Consider the following 18,158-nt stretch of genomic DNA (forward strand, 5'->3'; position numbering starts at 1 on the left):
AAGGTTGACAATCGAACTGTTCACCTGAAGAGTCCTAACTGCCAGCGCCAGCTCCATATCTTGCAACACCAGAAGAATCACAGCTGCGGAGGTATGCCATCGGTGCCGTATAGGAAGGTAAAACGCCGCTTTTTTGAAGGTCAATCCGACCTCAATAACGATTCGCCTCTCCAAAAATGATTGGCGTATGAGAATACTTGCAGATTTCTTTGACACGAGCGCGACGATATACAACAATTCACCAATTGGGCATTACCTTAAATAGACTACTCTTCCCCTCTCGATCCTTGGGACACTTGTAAGTGATAGCTTCATCTAGCAGCGCACGCAACTGGCCGTCGTCTAATGTCTCCACGTCTTTGTTCTGGAATCAACAAATCACACATAAGTATTTCAAACGAATTAAAAGTATTAAATATTCTTACAAATTCTAAGACTACACGTATTTCCGACCCAAAATAGCGGTGAATGTGTAATTATGTGTTCCGCTTTAAAAAGCATTTATCAACGTTAACGCTTCAGGTGTCACTCCGTTTTTAAACTCAAATTATAATTATTATCTTAATAAATATAAATTACGTGACACGTTGTTTGTCCGCGATAGACTCCTAAAGTAATGAACGGATTTAAATGGGGATTACTTCATGGAGTGCAGTTTAGTCCAACTTGAGACAAAGAATAGTTTTTATTTCGATTTGGGACCCATAATAATTTTTATTTCCAATATTTGTTTTGTATGGAAATATTTTCTGTGAGAGAATTTATTGACGCACGGTGTGACAGTTCTGCTGTGAAACAATTTCACTATAACAACAAGGAGCATACGTTTCGAAATAATTCTTGATATTATGAAAAAATATTGACAAATACATAAAAAAAACAGTATTTTATTTATTATGTACAGAACAACGTCTGTCGAGTCAGCATATATATCTTATATCTTTAAACGAGCAATTCTTGCATATATATATATATATAATCTGAATCTCGGAAACGGCTCCAACGATTTTCATAAAATTAAGTATGCAGGGGATTTCGGGAGTGATAAATCGATCTAGCTAGGTTTCAATTTAAAAAAAATGGTTTTATCCATGTTTGAATGAGAAACAGCTACAATAACATTAGAATACAAAGGTAAATTTCGCCACTATATACAAGACTATTATAGCTCAGATGGGACATTGGGTGATCCGGAAAGCAGAAGACCCCGGTTCGAATCCAGATGTCCTATTAGTTTTTTTTTTTGTTTAAGTTTTGTACATTCTTAAAAATCCGAGCAAGGCTCGGTCGTCCGGATATTATATATATATATATATATACACCGTTGTAAATATATATATATATATTCCACCGTTCCTTCCATATATATATTACTAGCCGTTCTTGCCCGCTTTGCTGGGCGAATTTTAAAAGGAAGGAACGGTGGAATTCGAAAAATAATATAACTTATAACCGCTGAACATTAGAGCCATGTGCTTTCGTACTTATGTGCGCACGTATGAGGATATTCCTTTGCATAACAAAATGAGGCATTTTTAATAGAATGTTATGACTAGTCGTCTTGCGACAATGTATATGTATATTCGCCTAATTCAAAAAGATCGAAAACTTCATCACGATAAAGCTAGACCACACACTTTAGCCACTCAGCAAAAATTAAGAGAGCTTGGTCGTAAGTTGTTAATGCAACCTGCATCATAGGACTTGCACCTTCAAAGGAGACCGAGCCTCTTCCAAGGTTTGTACCTTGGGACCAAAAGCACCGAGTTAAATGTGATCAATTTTAATAGATAACTAGCTGACCCAGCAAACATTGTATTGCCATATAAAGTAATGAAAAATTTTTTGGGGTATAAAAAGTAGATGCAACCGATTCTCAGACCTACCAAATTTATCGTACTACAATTATTGTATTCGATTGCCATCTTGCAACCCTATAGCGGATTTGTGGATGGAACAGAATAATATAAAAATCGCGATACAAAAATAGTTGCCGAAGGGCGAAAATTTAAAGTTGTATCTATTTTTTTTATGCTGCATCATAATAAAATAAAATTTAGGGGTAAACCGTAACATTTAGGGGAATGAAAAATAGATGTTGTTCGATTCTCAGACCCACATAATGAGAATTTTATATATTAGATATAGGATTTTGTCAATCTGGTATCTAGTGTAAATAAAAGTGATTGTTGAGAAAGTAAGCATTCAAGAATCACCTACGTAGTGTATTGCAATATCTATATAGCTAATAAGTACTTGGACCAATATACCTTGGATAAAACAAATACATATATGAAAATAGAATATATTACTCATCTAGTATCATAGTTAAAATGTCTTCATGGAACTGGGTAGGTGACAGAATGGTACCTACCTAGTTTATTGCGGTGTTCTTGACTAGGAAGTCGAGACTTATCTACGGTCAAGTTTTCACTAATACTAATCAGAATCACTCGAAATCGATTCGCATGAGACTTATTATAATCGAAATCAAATCGATACTCATTATATTATTGGTTTTTAAGTAATTCATTGATATTTTATGTAACCGTATGACTGTAACTAAATAAATGCACATCATACATAATAATGCGGTTAATTGCGTCTAGTTAATCACTAACGACCGTTCCCAATATACTATCTAAAGATAGAGATTAATTATTACCTTCTACTGTTAGTAATTAGCTGTCAATAATATAAGTCATTCTTATTGCCTTATATTGAGACGCGTGAATTCCAATTTCCATACAAACTTCTATCGCTGTAAGTTAACTTTTAATATTCTAAAATAAAAATTACAATTTTATTAGATAAACATCACATATTATATTACTTCTGCAAAAACTACATTATTACGGTTTTATGTCAGAAAATTTCTGCAGCAACAAGATTATGTCACTAACTACAAGATGGCTGAATGGCACATCTATACTGTAATTAAATGTGAAAAAAGTCTCGAGTTTTAACATTAAATGACAAACATTTTTTCCCCAACCAATAATTATAACATTGCTGTTTGCATATACATAATATAATATTTTAAACAAGTCAATAATTACCAATGATAAATAGGTTCTAAAAGCGTCACGTTAACTAGCCGATGTAATCACTGAAACAGTTGTCCAAGAATGGTATAAAGTATTATTACAATTATTTAAATATATTTTACACGTCTTATAAAGTAGATCTTATTAAGAGAAGGCTGCTGTTTTAAATTGAGTTATTTCTTCTCTTAAGAATAAAGCAATTGGGTGTTAGAGTCATACATTGTATTATAATAACAGATGCATTTTTGGAAGATTAGTTTTATCCAATTTAATTTAGTCTAATTCCGATATTTCATTACAAATTTAAGTAAGACCCAAGTTTTAGGTCGTACAATTAAAACGTTGTCTTCACAATAAGCGCTTTAGTAGAATATACAATTAATTCTCATATAACGACACTTTATGTATGAATATGGTATTAGAAGTCAACCATACTGGTTAACTGTCGAAGATCTGGCTTGCTGATCGTTTGTGTTAAACACGTTATTAATCGATTGACAACTTACTAAACAAAGAGGAGGTAAGTTGTGTGTCTAAAGTCACAAAAGACATTCAGAAAAAATTGTTTTGGAAAAAATTGCTGAATTGAGATGTAAATTCTTCAACAATGATCCTCAATCCGCCTGACACAGTAATCGAGAGAATATTGGATCGAGGACTGTAAATATGCCAACAAAGAACATAACATCGCATAATATGTACAAAAATGTTGCAATTTCACTTTTAACTTCACACAAATTTACATTTTTAAGTTAACTTCTATTATTGCCGCGCAACCGAAGTGAAAGGCAGAATAACTCGAACAAAAATCTCATTTTACCCTCGACTGGGCCGAATCTGCATCATTTATATCATACAAAATATATTTAACGCGGTCAGAAAAAAAAAAACACATTTTTAGGTGTTCTTCATTTGGTTTTACGTTTGGTAGTTAAATATAATATAACAGCGGTAACGATACACGCCAATTACATGTATTTATATACGAACTATCCTACTGCTTTTGATTTTTTTTTATAAGCTATCAAGAGGACTTCAAATAGCTGTGAGTAATATTATAAATTAATATTTGAATAAATTATTTTTAATAATAATAATACATTTATTGTTTTTAAACTCGTATGAGGGCTCGGCGACTTCAACAATTGGGCAGACCATACACCAATGCAAAACTCAGTGTCAGTCAGTGGTGCATGACCCCAAGCCATTTGGCATTGTGAACGTTGAAACCAAAGACTACGATTTCAGTGGAGGAGATCAGTGCAAGCTAGGGGTGAGACATATTTATCGTCACAGGTATTTGTAACAGGTATTAAAATATCACCGGTTGCCACTGTGACAAGATATCAAAAATAACAGTGACAAGTATTAGGAGTATTTTGTAACAACTAGTATTTTGTAACAAATGGTATTTTATAACAACTAGTATTTTGTAACAACTAGTATTTTATAACACCTAGTATTTTAGTAACGACTGTTATTTGAGTAACACCTGTTACTGAAGAAGTATTTGATAACACTAGTATTTTAGTAGCAACTGATATTTGAGTAATACCTGTTATTGAACAAAAATTAGGAGTATTTAGTAGGTATTTTTTTAACAGTATTTTGATACAGCTATAATTGTGTGATATGTAGGTCTGTTATATTATTTTTAATTCAATAGGTAATAAAATAGTTATGGTTCAACTATTCTTTTAAAATATGTGGGATAAGAAAAACCCTGTTTACTTTTATTGTTTACTGAATACTTTTCTTTTAGACACATTTGTAAATAATAGATACATCACTTTCATACATTTATTTAGCATACTATTGTTAAGATAAGATAGGTAGATACCTAATTAAAATATTGAAGTAAATTTCAAATGGAAGACCCTGTCTCTGATATCATTTTTCGTAATCGTATTTATTCACAGTTATGTTGTGCCTACGAGCAGGAAAATACGGCTCACCTCTTCGAAAGAAAAAAACCTATATTGGTAATTTGATAGTACCTACTGAATAATATATTTTTATGATGTTTATTTCTACTTTATTGTTGAATTATTCGTATGATAAGGGCACATTTTAATTGTGTACTAGGTAAGGATCACTGTTTAAGCATAGGTAGTATTGAAACATAATGAATACGAAAGTATAATGATTATTTTTATTACATCAAAACTATAAAAATAATTAATAGGCCTGTACAGCTTTACCTAAACAGAACTTTTGAAATTCGAAGTTACCACATGAGAAAGTACTATGTAATACGTATAGATGGCGCTAACAAGTAACACCAAACAACGAAAAATATACGCCTCACTACAGTAAAATAACAGCTAGTATTTTGTAACAGGTATTTGTCGCTGTTACTTTTGAGTCACAGTCATACCTAGTATTGCATTTTGCCTAGTACGTCTCAACTCTAGTGCAAGCACGTCGCCAATGGCCGTTTGAACGCAGACCATGGGATGATCTGTTTCTGCGTTATCACTATGGGACCTGTACACACGCATAGATCCTGAAAATCTACACGGAACCAGAGAGTAGACAGGCGAACAGCAGATACCCTCCCTAACGTACACACATACCTCGGCATGAGGCAAAAAATTGTTTTCAATTTTGTACCCTAAGTATAATGTATTGCTAGGTCGAGATATCTGCGACTACGCAAGGAAACACGAGGCCGGCTGCGTCGTCTCAATGTAGTGGACGGCGTTTTAATTGGACTGGATTGCCCTGATGTTGCTAAAGTACACATTGAGCGTGCACGGCACCCGTGGTGTTGCTGCGTCGTTTGTCCTCGGACATGCGCGGTTCTATGCCCTCCCCAGAATACGACGGGCGGCCCGAGCGAGATTGCTCGCAGAGGGGAGGAATTCTCCGACTCTGGTAGAGACGGTACCCTCCTGGGATAAAATCTCTTTAAGGACCGCTATCATATTCTGGTGGAGTGAGGGGTGGTGTCCGGTCCTCGACACTAACCTATGCGAAACATAACGGCACTAGAGCGCTATTTCCACCACTTCTAAAAAGCTCCTAGTCGCCTCTTACGACACCTTTGAGCCTGGGGCTCTCTAATTCTTTTAACGCCCCGGGGAAGTACAAGGCAAGGTTTTTCCAGTCTTGCTAGGCCAATTAAGCTACATAGTAACTAACACATTTTGGTTGAAATGGTATGAATGGCGCTTAACGATACTATCCGAACTAACCCCAACGGAACCGAAGCTCTCGGGTGCATGCAGAACATGAAGAATGCATCACCTGAGATGTTCATTCAGCGTTATAATTATAAACCACAGGAGGAGGGATTCTCGCTGCCAATATATGTAGTCGCTGTCCAGCCCGTGGGCCTAAATTACGCGAGCACATAGTTGCTAGACTCAGCTTCGCTCAAAATTGTGCGACGAGGACTCAAGAGGACTGGGTCAGAGTATTATCCTCGAAAGAAGCCAGAATATATTATGGTAAGGACCGACGTCGGCGAGAACTGCGAAGGCAAGGGGAACGTTTTATATGATGATACCCTAATTTGTGGCGCGTCGTGCGAAGGTGGAATTCGGCGAGCGGAATCAGGTGAAACAGCCTTCGGAACACTCCCCGTGATAAATACGTTAGAAGACACAATGAACCGACGTCTCTACGCAACGCCGAGTGACTTTTAGAATTATTTAAACAGTGTCTCAAAACAACGGCGTTTTTACAAAAAAAACGCACCACTTAAATGCGTGTTATTGTTACAAACGCTTAGCACAGACTACGTGCGTTGACTACATCTGGCCACAGCTCGTGTGACAAACAATCCAAGTGAGACATTTTCTCTAGCATATAATATGACCTGTTAATTTAGATTAAAAGCTGTAACAACAAAACAGGATATATAGGCGAGCTATTTTGGCAATTGCGTGACGTGTCTATCTAACGGGCGCGGAAGTGTGCCGCCGGTGTCGATCGGTGAAAACAATACGTTTCAGAACGCGTAATCAATTTCGTAACAACAATGTCTCGGTCTATCGGCGCTGAATCATTAGCATCAAGGTTATTTGCACGGACTAAGCGGCATTCTTAGTGATTCCCTCGATTATTATTAGCAGATAATGCCCCGTGATTACTAGTACACGGAATTAGTTTCGTTATAGTCGTATTTACTTACGGTTTTCCTATCGGTCGAAAACTAAGGCGGTGATCTTATCCACGCGTACATGGCTTTAGTTTACAAATAACAATTCTTTAACAATTTTTTAGCCTCATGTAAACATGTTTCACAGACAACTGCACAAATAATAATTTTACAGCAATAATTTAACATACTAACTGTAATCACCAGATTAAATATCCACCATGTTCAAACCAATTAAATTTAAGTGATAATATTATCAGCTATGTTATTATTAGTTTCAATAACACAAAACTTTTCGATATCGCTTTTATAATAGCAATCAACTAACAACTCTCTGACAGATTTATTGCTACACACATACGAGTCATGACTTTTAATTTTTTTATCTACCCGCCAATTGCACGGTCATTTTAAAAATAAGTTAGTGGATAATTTATTTTTTGAAAAATGGTGGCCCATAATTACTAACCTACAGAGGGAAGCCTTTGCCACTGTAAACAGACGTAAGATGGATTTATACGATAATAGCAAACAAACATCGAAATGGCTGACAACTGACTTCAGGTCTAACTCTTCGGCAGGGGCGTGCATTGGTTTTCTACGAAGGTGGGCACTGTGGATCTAACTAGTCGTAGTTGAGCTATGGAATATGCAATTATTGCGTACCGTAGTTTATCTGGTAAGGAAAAATTTTATGAGTGGGTGTTCAATAGAAGTTTGGTTATAAAACCAAATTAAACTAAATTAACTTTAACAATATTGCTACATTTATTCGGGTTTATAACGTGGTAGGCACTGCCTAATTTCCTATGTAATATGCACGCCACTGCTCTACAGCTACCTAAGTAAGCTAAAACGAAGCTAAGCCATAAAAAGTGATTTATAATTTTTTTGTGGTCACTTCAAGGTGTATTTCGTTACATCTTCCTCAGATCAGGTCAAGCAATAGCAGCAGTTGTCTGTTGTATCTCATGTTCGATACACACACACAGACAGACGGTTCCGAATCGTCACCGCAAAGACATAAATGACGTTCCCGTGAGTTGGAAGAAATGTATAGATAACGAACAAGTGTAAAACTTTGATTTAAAAAAATACACTAATAATAATAACTAAACTCACGACCACGCTTACTAAAGGTTATAATTATTTTAAAAGCTTGTAGGTTAATATTGAAATAAAAACATTACTACACGAGGAAACATAAGTATTTCCGTCTGTATGTACCTGTACTTTTTTTTTAGGTTGGTGACAAAAGAACTCAAATACTATATTACAATTTGTTATGTTTCAAAGTGGTAACCCCCACTTCTTGGGTTAAATTTAATTCGTCTTAATTGTAGTTCGCTTTAGGGTAGATTATGGGTACCACAACGGCGCCTATTTCTGCCGTGAAGCAGTAATGTGTAAGCATTACTGTGTTTCGGTCGGAAGGGCGCCGTAGCTAGTGAAATTACTGGGCAAATGAGTCTTAACATCTTATGTCTCAAGGTGACGAGCGTAATTGTAGTGCCGCTCAGAATTATTGGGTTTTTTGAGAATCCTGAGCGGCACTGCATTGTAATGGGCATGGCGTATCGATTACCATCAGCTGAACGTCCTGCTCGTCTCGTCCATTATTATCATAAAAAAATGGGGTTTTATTTAATCAAATAATGTAAGTGGATTTTCAGCGGCATAAAATCTCTGTGTTGTTACAAAAAAACTTCAATTTAACCGGGTAATAAGTTTAACTTATTACCGGGTTAAATTGAAAATGCTCTATTTACTCTCATAAAATTTGCAGTTAGGTACTAACTTAACTTTGTAGGGATAATAATTCTATTGCTTATACCTATACCTGTCTGTAATATAATCAAGCACGTGTGTGTTCAATAGTTCGGTTCATGGCCTTAAGAACAATGTAATATTACACTTTACGATCAAGTATGTTGAAAAATAAATTGCCTGATAACACACATTATATAATATTAATTACCGTTAGTTTAGTATTATGGTTGATTATGGTCGGTCAACTAATATCAGATATTATATATTATTGCTACATATTATAAAACAAAGTCTTCCGCCGCGCCTGTCTGTCTGTTCGCGATAAACTCAAAAACTACTGCACCGATTTTCATGCTGTTTCCACCAATACATAGCGTGGTTCGCTAGGAAGGTCTTAGTAGATAATTTGTTAAATTTTGTATATTTAAACGATATTTGTTAATGGTGTCGTAAAAAATAAGCCTTCTGGGAGCTTTCAACGAAAACGCTGTCTAAGACATTTGAGATATAACAAAATAATGTATGGTGGAATTATGTACCTTATATAGGTCTACAGAAAATGTCAGAAAGTTATAGGAACCAACTTCATACTGTTACTATTCCGTTACAGTGACGCGCGCGCATCTTCAAATTTCACTCGCATCATTTTTTCATAACGCGCCTAAAGAAGTATAACTTCAAAAAACCCTTTGTAAGCCTGGACCGCGTTGCACGCTGAATATAATATATGAGTGTCATACAATTAAAATGTTATAATCGTGTCGGTTAAGGCTTAATTTAAAAATATCTGCTTCCTTTTGAACGAAATATATATAATCTTTCCGCAACGTGGCTTCGAGGTTTCTAAGTTAATTAATGTTTCGAGTGGCTCGCGTCACGGTTTTCAATAACTTTAACCTTGCTTATATTGTGCTACCTGCTTTGTATGATACTGTATGTATATTATAGTAATTATCTCTCGCAACGCCAGACAAAAATAATAATATGTTAAAGCTATAACAGTTTTAACTATTATGATCGTGTACGTACATAGACCAAGTATAGTAACTAGAGTAATTGATAGCTTACATCTCACTCCCACGAGAAAAAGAAAAACTTATGCGAATCATATCTAAAGAAATGAGATAGAGTGATTAGATTTTTTATTTAGCCATGCGTGGCGGTTTTTTCAAGGTCAGCACACCCGGTGTGCTAAACAAACTTGACAGCGCTGCACAGATATTTAGTTAACTTTTATTTGCGTCTATAAAAAAAAGCTATTATTGTTGTGAAACGTGTGAAATATCCACTATTTATTCAACATCAGTGACAATTTTAAGTAGAATCGAAGGAAATGTGGTGTGATGTTGTGTTTTACGATGTAAAAGTGATAATGAAAGAACACTTGTGTTATATTATGTACCTATATATGTAAGATATTATCTGTCTCATGTTAGCCACGCCAAACCGATGTCTAGCTACTATACTTGGTCTATATGTACGTACATGTATATTGAACGTTAAACTTAGATTCCGGTTGGCGAGTTCTTAGTCTTAAACCCTCTCAGTTCTCCCTGTAATTTATACTATTATCCTTTATAAATATCCTCTACACAATTTGTTTTGTTTTTAAAGTGAAACCCCTTACTTCTAGGATTAATTAACGATGCGGGACTCGAACCCGCGACCTTTCGCGGTCCTTGCGAGCGCTTATATCGTATCGTGACGTATCTATATATATAAATGAATTGCTGTTCGTTAGTCACGCTTAAACTCGAGAACGGCTGGACCGATTTGGCAAATTTATGTCTTGAATTATTTGTGGAAGTCCAGAGGTTTAAAAGGTGAATAAATAGGAAAATGCTGCTCAATTAAATAAAAACAACAATTTGTTTTTCCTTTGATGTGTCCATAAATAATTTATATTATGAGAGAATTTATTGACGCACGGTTTGACAGTTCTGCTGTGAAACAATTTCATTACGACAGCAGGGTGCCAATTTAACGAAGTAATTTTTGATGTTATCATATATTATTGACAAATTCATATAAAAACATTATTTTATTTATTACTAGCTGACCCGACAGACGTTGTTTTGTATATAATAAATAAAATAACGTTTTTATATGAATCCTTTTAAACCTTCTCTGGACTTCCACAAATAATTCAACACCAAATTTAGCCATATCGGTCCAACCGTTCTCGGTTTTAGCGAGACTAACGAACAGCAATTCATTTTAATATATATAGATAGATATACAGAACAACGTCTGTTGGGTCAGCTAGTCGTTGATAAAATCTTGTATGCTCTGTGCACAGATTAAGCCACGACCTGAGAGTTGAACAAAGCATACAAGATTTTATCAACAATACGTCACTCGAACGGTTGGCTCAGTTCATAAAATTTTGTTTTCAGTTTTATTTATGTAAATATCCTCTATTTTAAAATATGGCTTCAATGCATCAGCAAGACGACTGATCACGTTTTTCATAAAGCGAATGTAGAATGAAAGAGACGAAAGAATGAAAACGATGTTTAATAAGTGTAGTGTCTTGACATCTAGTCTGAATAAAATATGTGTCAACAATCATTGTCACTGTCATGACATCGACAGTGACATAAAGTGACAAATAATGCACAGTACAACGGAACGCCAGTTCCAACTTTCAATCAGTCATTCATCGGGAGCGGACGTGCCTGGTTGCAGGTGTACTTACTGAACAACAGCTGTTTCACCTGTGCCCAAACGCGAGACGTTAATAATAAGATTTAAAAAAGGAAGTAATATTATATAAAATAGTATTCAAAACTGTTAACGTAACATTACAATATCCCCGCCTCACCCGCGAACAATTTAAGACAAAACAATTGAAGAGCCTCAACAGTGAAGGCTAAATTAATTTAATATAGTTGATTTTCGTTTAATTATTTAATATCCGGACGACCGAGCCTTGCTCGGATTTTTAAGAATGTACAAAACTTGACCAAAAAAAAACTAATAGGACATCTGGATTCGAACCGGGGTCTTCTGCTTTCCGGATCACCCAATGTCCCATCTGAGCTATAATAGTCTTGTATATAGTGGCGAAATTTACCTTTGTATTCTAATGTTATTGTAGCTGTTTCTCATTCAAACATGGATAAAACCATTTTTTTTTACATTGAAACCTAGCTAGATCAATTTATCACCCCCGAAATCCCCTGCATACTTAATTTTATGAAAATCGTTGGAGCCGTTTCCGAGATTCAGATTATATATATATATATATATAAGCCTTAATATTTAAAGTAGTATAGTTTAGTTATATGTATACAGGTAAGATTTTAAAATGTTTTTAGGAATATTATGAATTGATAACTAAGTAATGATATGTGTGTAATGTTATATGTGTATTAGTAATAGTGTATAATATAACGAACAAATTAGGTATAATTTATTATAGATGCACAATAGTATAATATTGTCTAAGAGCGTAAACTCGCCAACAAACTGTTGCAACAGTTTGGCGAGATGTAAAATTTAAGTACCAACTGTGCATATATTTATGATTAAATAAATTTATAAAAAAAAAAAAAAAAAAAAAAAAAAAAAAAAAAAAAAAAAAAAAAAATATATATATATATATATATATATTTATATATATATATATATATATACAAGAATTGCTCGTTTAAAGATATAAGATAAACCCACCAATTTAGTAAATAACGGGATCAACAATGATACAGTAACGTATCTGTTTTATAATAATGATATGGCTCTTGTATTCCATATCTTAATTCAAGTTTTAAAATAATTATTAACTATTAATTAATACTACGAAATGTTTTATCATCACTATACTAATTGATATTTTAGTCGTCGCAGTCAAAGAATTTTGATCATACGAAATACGTACACCCAAATGATGTGCATCATTAAAAATTTCAAGAACATTTAGTTCCTTTCCTCATTCTTTACCATAACAGACATAAGAAATTCCGGTCATCTTGGCCAGACCATCGGTCCATCTTGTGGGGGGCCTACCGACACTGCGTCTTACGGTACGTCGTCGCTATTCGAGGACTTTTCTGTCCTTCGAGCTATGTGCCCTGCCCACTGGCACTCCACTTCCAGTTTCACAATCTTCCATGCTATCAATATGTCAAAAATCGGTGACTTTAGCTCTCCTACGGATCTCCTCATGACTGATTCGATCTCGTAGGGTAACAAGCATAGCCCTCTGAGTAACCTTCAGTCACTTGAGTCAATTGTTACATTACTCATGATTTATGATACCAATATGTGTGAAATGCCAAGATCCAGACAGAGAAATGAGGCGGAGGTTAGCAAAAACATCAATCACCAAAAATCACCGCTAGAATCAGTTCTAACGGAAGTACAAGCTCCAACTTGGACAAAAAATACCAACTTAATTATTTCAGAGCAATGAAGTCTTCGATATAACAATTTATTTACGTAATGTTTCGGCACTTAAAATTACAATAAATTATTGTATTTTTAAAGATTTACAATACTTATTTGAATATCGTCTATAATCAAATTTTACAAAGTGTCAATGAGGTAACAAAATAATATTATGTATTACTAGTGATGACCCAGGTCCCGTGTCTCTTGCCCGTGTATGCATGCCTGGTAAAGCATATAGAATGGTAGTTAAAACTAACTCTATGAGAAATGTTTGAACCTGAATAGTTGTTGATTCCGACCACCTAGATACCCAAACGCGAGCCGTTGGGGCGAAGTCAAATGAGATTTTGACAAGACACTACCTTTGACAAGCCTCCCACTGGTGAAACTACTCGCATAGTTTCACCAGTTCGCACCAGGGGGAGGTAAACATGACTGTGTTTCGGTCTGAAGGGCGCCGTAGCTAGTGAAATTAATGGGTAAATGAGACTTATTATCTTATGTCTCAAGGTGACGTGCGCAATTGTAGTGCCTCTCAGAATTTTTGGGTTTTTCAAGAATCCTGAGCGGCACTGGGCAAGGCGTATCAATTACCGTAAGCTGAACGTCCTGATCGTCAAGTCCCTTATTTTCATGAAAAAAAAGTAAATGTGACAATTGAAGTTTCTTAGATAAGAGATCAGTTTATGTCAATTCACCTAGAATAAGTTTCAAAATAACTGAGAACGTTTTATATTTTAAGATTAGAATTTTGTTCGACGTCATCTTTCCATAGCACCTGCGTCGGGAGTCACATCGTAAAGGTGATTTTTACCTTTCCAAAGATATAGAGATACATGCGGTCTGGACCTATTGTGGTTGCTAAAGAATAAAATTATATACCGTTGATACTACCTATCTTCAACATCCTTCTCTCCCAATGAAAGCCACTGAACCCGATCTCAGACTGTTCTCATACAGCTGCTGCCAGCTACTCTGCGCATATCGTCGCTCCACCTAGTCAGAGCGCGCCCTACTCTATGTTTTCCCAACATAAAAAAGCAAAAAGTCTCGAAAAATCGTTCATTATTTTAACAATTAACTACTTATGCATAGCAGAATTATTGATTAATATAAGCATTGCATTTAATTATACTTTCGAACGAGTGTAGACGTTAATGAAACTTATCAAATATAGTAAATAACACTTGATAAGTATTAAATTGTATGAATATATTACGTTTTAGCATATAAATATGCTATAATATATACAATATGTAGAAATGGAAATATACGAAATAAATAAGTATAACAGCAACGATGGACACAGCAATAGTGAACGAACAGATAGAAATTATTTTATTTTTTATTATTACATTATCTTTTTTGTAGAAATAAGGGACGGTAGATAGTCTTCTAGACGTTAACCGAAACCAACTCTTTATAACACGAGTGCCAATGTGAGGTGAGTCGTAGTCAGTTCCGAATTAGCCGATTATTGGTAAGCAGGAAATTAAGCAATGCTACCACATTAATTTTAGTCACATGTGCACAACGACTTTTAGAATACCCACTGTTGATCTAATGCAAACCCAAGCATAATAATTGTAGAAAATAATGACACAATTGAATCAGCGTTCCCTAATGGACACACTCCTATATTTTTATGCCTGATGGTATGAAACAGAAAAATGTATTTTGAAATTGGACGTAGTTCCTGAAAAGCGTTCCAAGCCAGAAACATCACTTATTTTAAAGAATTCGTGTTTAAAGTTTAATATTAGTGTATTCCATACATGTGGGTTGGGCTACAAAGTCATGATGTCATTTAAAGAGTGACACTAGGGCTGCCATTTTTGTTCAGTCCTTTAATATGAATCACGTGACCAGTTTTGTGTTCTTAACTCAATTTCGACATGATTGTGGTTTGGTAGGTTTTTCTGGAATTACGTCCAATTGTAAATAATAAAAATGGAACAATAACAATTAAGCTGCGCGAATGCTCGATAATCTATCCTTCTAAGCAAATATTGTGACAAAGAGAGATATAATGTATTTTTGTAATTAAAGCCATACTTCTGCCTGCCTGAATATCGAAATTAAATTTATTAAAATTAAAATAGAATGCTGAGAAGTGAGGTTAACTGACAATAATTAATATACGCTGAAATTTAATATAACGTTCGTTTTTGAGCTATAATATCTGTATTATGGGGATTGCAGTTCAAATGTAAGAGCTCGCTAAGACGCTCGTTTTCCGCACGGCAAATTCCCCGCTCGTTCACTCTCCACAAGAAGCAGTGACTCGTCACGCCATGACGCGGTTTACGTGGAGCGCGGCCAAAATGTAACGTTATTTACGAGACGCAATGTCTCCGCGTTCCTTGAAGAAGCATGCTGGCGTCTCACAGTTTCGCAAATATAAACCAACCTGATCTTGCCATTTTAAAAGCAATTACGCTTCTATCGGAAAATTTCTCTCGTAGAACGTGTACCGCCTATTTAAACATTTTTACGTAAGTATATTATAGTCTTTGTAATAATACCGAGGCCTGTACTTTAATTTCTTTATATTAAAACGGAAGTGAAAAACACACTTCACGGCTCTTAGGGAGTTTATGAACGGTGCCACATTCGTATATGATAGACATACAAGTAGTGCGATAGAATACACATACGGCCAGCCGTTTAAAATCATAATCATCCATCAAACCCGGAAACCAACTGATTTTGATATAGAATGGGCACAAGGAGCGTTGCCAGTCTTCCTCTATCCGGGCGATTATTTCAAGATACCACATTTTTAGTACTATTCCTTATACCACGCAAGGAATACATTCCTTACTTACTTGTACAAAAAAAAAAATCCTCGAATTTTGATTAAATGCCAAATATTCCAATGGTGAGCGTGGCATTTAAGTTTGTGGCAGTGGGGTTCGGCTGCAGGAATCAGGTTAGACAATTCTTCAAGGAAGACACATAGTCCACACAGACCGCAGGCTGTCAGGTCATGCCTGAGCGTTGCCAATGGCTGATAACAATGCGATACTGATAACACTAGTGGTGACCGTTATCTTGTTTGCGGTTGCAACAATACTATAACTATAATACATCTTCACTGTGCTATCTTTGGTAATTAACGCCACAAACATAATGACCAGCCTCACAACCTGGATGTGTTGTGGTCATCAACTGCGCCCTAGTTTACATTGTCCCTTTTGGGTGATGTGCTCTTGACAGAGTGGTCGTAAAGGGGCAGATGTATTGCGTCTCAATTTCTCGCCATCTCTCTCTGTTAGAGGTCATTCGAATGTACTCATGCACGGGGCCGCTCACAGCAGACTTGATCTGATCAGTACATCCCTTGGGTGACCTTCGGGGCGGTCTCATGTCTTCCACTTTACCGTGGACGACAAGGCGTTCTATGGACTGGCTGCTTCGTCTCGGCTGGTAATATTAGAGGGGGCAAATGGACAAGTACGCCTGATCGAAAGTGAAAAGCGCCCATAGACCACTGCAATAGCAGGGGTCAAAAGATGCGTTGCTGTCATTTGAAGTGAAAGAATGTTCGGTGCGTCAAAGTCCCTAAGTCTTATCGGTTCGTAAATCCATTACTTCTACCTTAGTAAATATTCACTCATTTACCAAAAATAATTGAGAATAAAAAATTGAAGGATAGTTTAGCACATGTCAATATAACGTTGTTATTCAATATTAAAGAATGTCGCCAACGTCGGAAAATTTCAGAAATCTTTATAAATAATTTATTTATTACAAAAGTAGTAACAAATAAACAAATATACAAAAAATATTACTGAGCAATTTGGAACCATTTTTAAGACCGTTAAATTTTAATGGTAAAATTGTTTGACTGACTTATTGTGACGGAATATAATCAGAAAATAAATCTGAGGTACCCTCAAACCGCGCCTGAATAAGTTTTAGGTACTTCAAAAATTTTCAACCGCGTTACAAAACGACTTTATGCCTAGCATATTTCTACATACATACATATAAAGATTTTTTTATTTTCTACATACATATATATATAAATCCACAGGGCTCATTATATCATCAATTACAGTTCAACTTATTGAAGCAAACGTAATCTAAAAATATTCTGAATAATTCTGAAATATTGTATGACGCGGATTCATGAACAAACAGGGCGTGTCGTCCACACACCGAGTCAGCGACAGCTAGGGTTGTCACCACGATCAGACGCGACAACTAGGGTTGACGCCACGACCAGACACGTATCCCAAAACGAGTCTCAAGTTATCACTACAATAAGTTGGCGCGTGACAAAAATAAGCAATGGTTTATTATAATTAACTTATCATATTTTTAATTACTACTCATTACATACTATTATCTCTGGACCAGACCAGTGAATGACGTCACATCGTTGCTTTGTTACGGTGTGTGCAAAACAAGCTTCACTGGGATATTATTATTAACAAATATATTTATTCAATATTATAAATTGATGTACAGGTGTTGTGATGCCTATTATTATTATTATGAAAAAATAATGAAAGAATGTGGGTTGAGTAAAAAAAGTGTTTATTTTTCTGGCAGTACTATTATAGCGACACAGAATAACAGAAACTACAGAACTATTTGCAACTAAAGTCAAAATGTAACAATGAAAACTTCGGAGCAAAGCAGTGATAGCACGGAAATATCACGACATGAACCTAACGGTAATGAAACAGCAAACCGTACTGACGCAACAGGACGGGCGCGAGGTGTTGAAAGGGGAACAGGAGGGGGGCTTCACGTTCTAGCGAAATCTAGAGCTTGTAGCTTCTGACGTAATTTTAGTTTTGATCCACGATGATATTATCGCGTTCTTGCTCTAC

At 35.5% G+C, this 18,158-nt stretch overlaps 1 protein-coding gene across 1 annotated transcript in view; it reads right to left on the reverse strand.

Moving 5' to 3' along the window:
- The window catches only part of LOC126966871 (uncharacterized), a gene marked incomplete at its 3' end in the record, with an annotated part of 50,028 nt that overhangs the window by 22,367 nt on the left and 9,503 nt on the right, over positions 1-18,158 (reverse strand). Inside the window, exon 2 of the mRNA XM_050811155.1 lies at positions 257-364. Within this exon, the coding sequence (XP_050667112.1) occupies positions 257-364 (108 nt within the window). The remainder of the gene's footprint in view (positions 1-256; positions 365-18,158) is intronic.

The sequence above is a fragment of the Leptidea sinapis genome, chromosome 1 (genome assembly GCF_905404315.1).
Source record: "Leptidea sinapis chromosome 1, ilLepSina1.1, whole genome shotgun sequence".
Lineage (NCBI taxonomy): Eukaryota > Metazoa > Arthropoda > Insecta > Lepidoptera > Pieridae > Leptidea > Leptidea sinapis.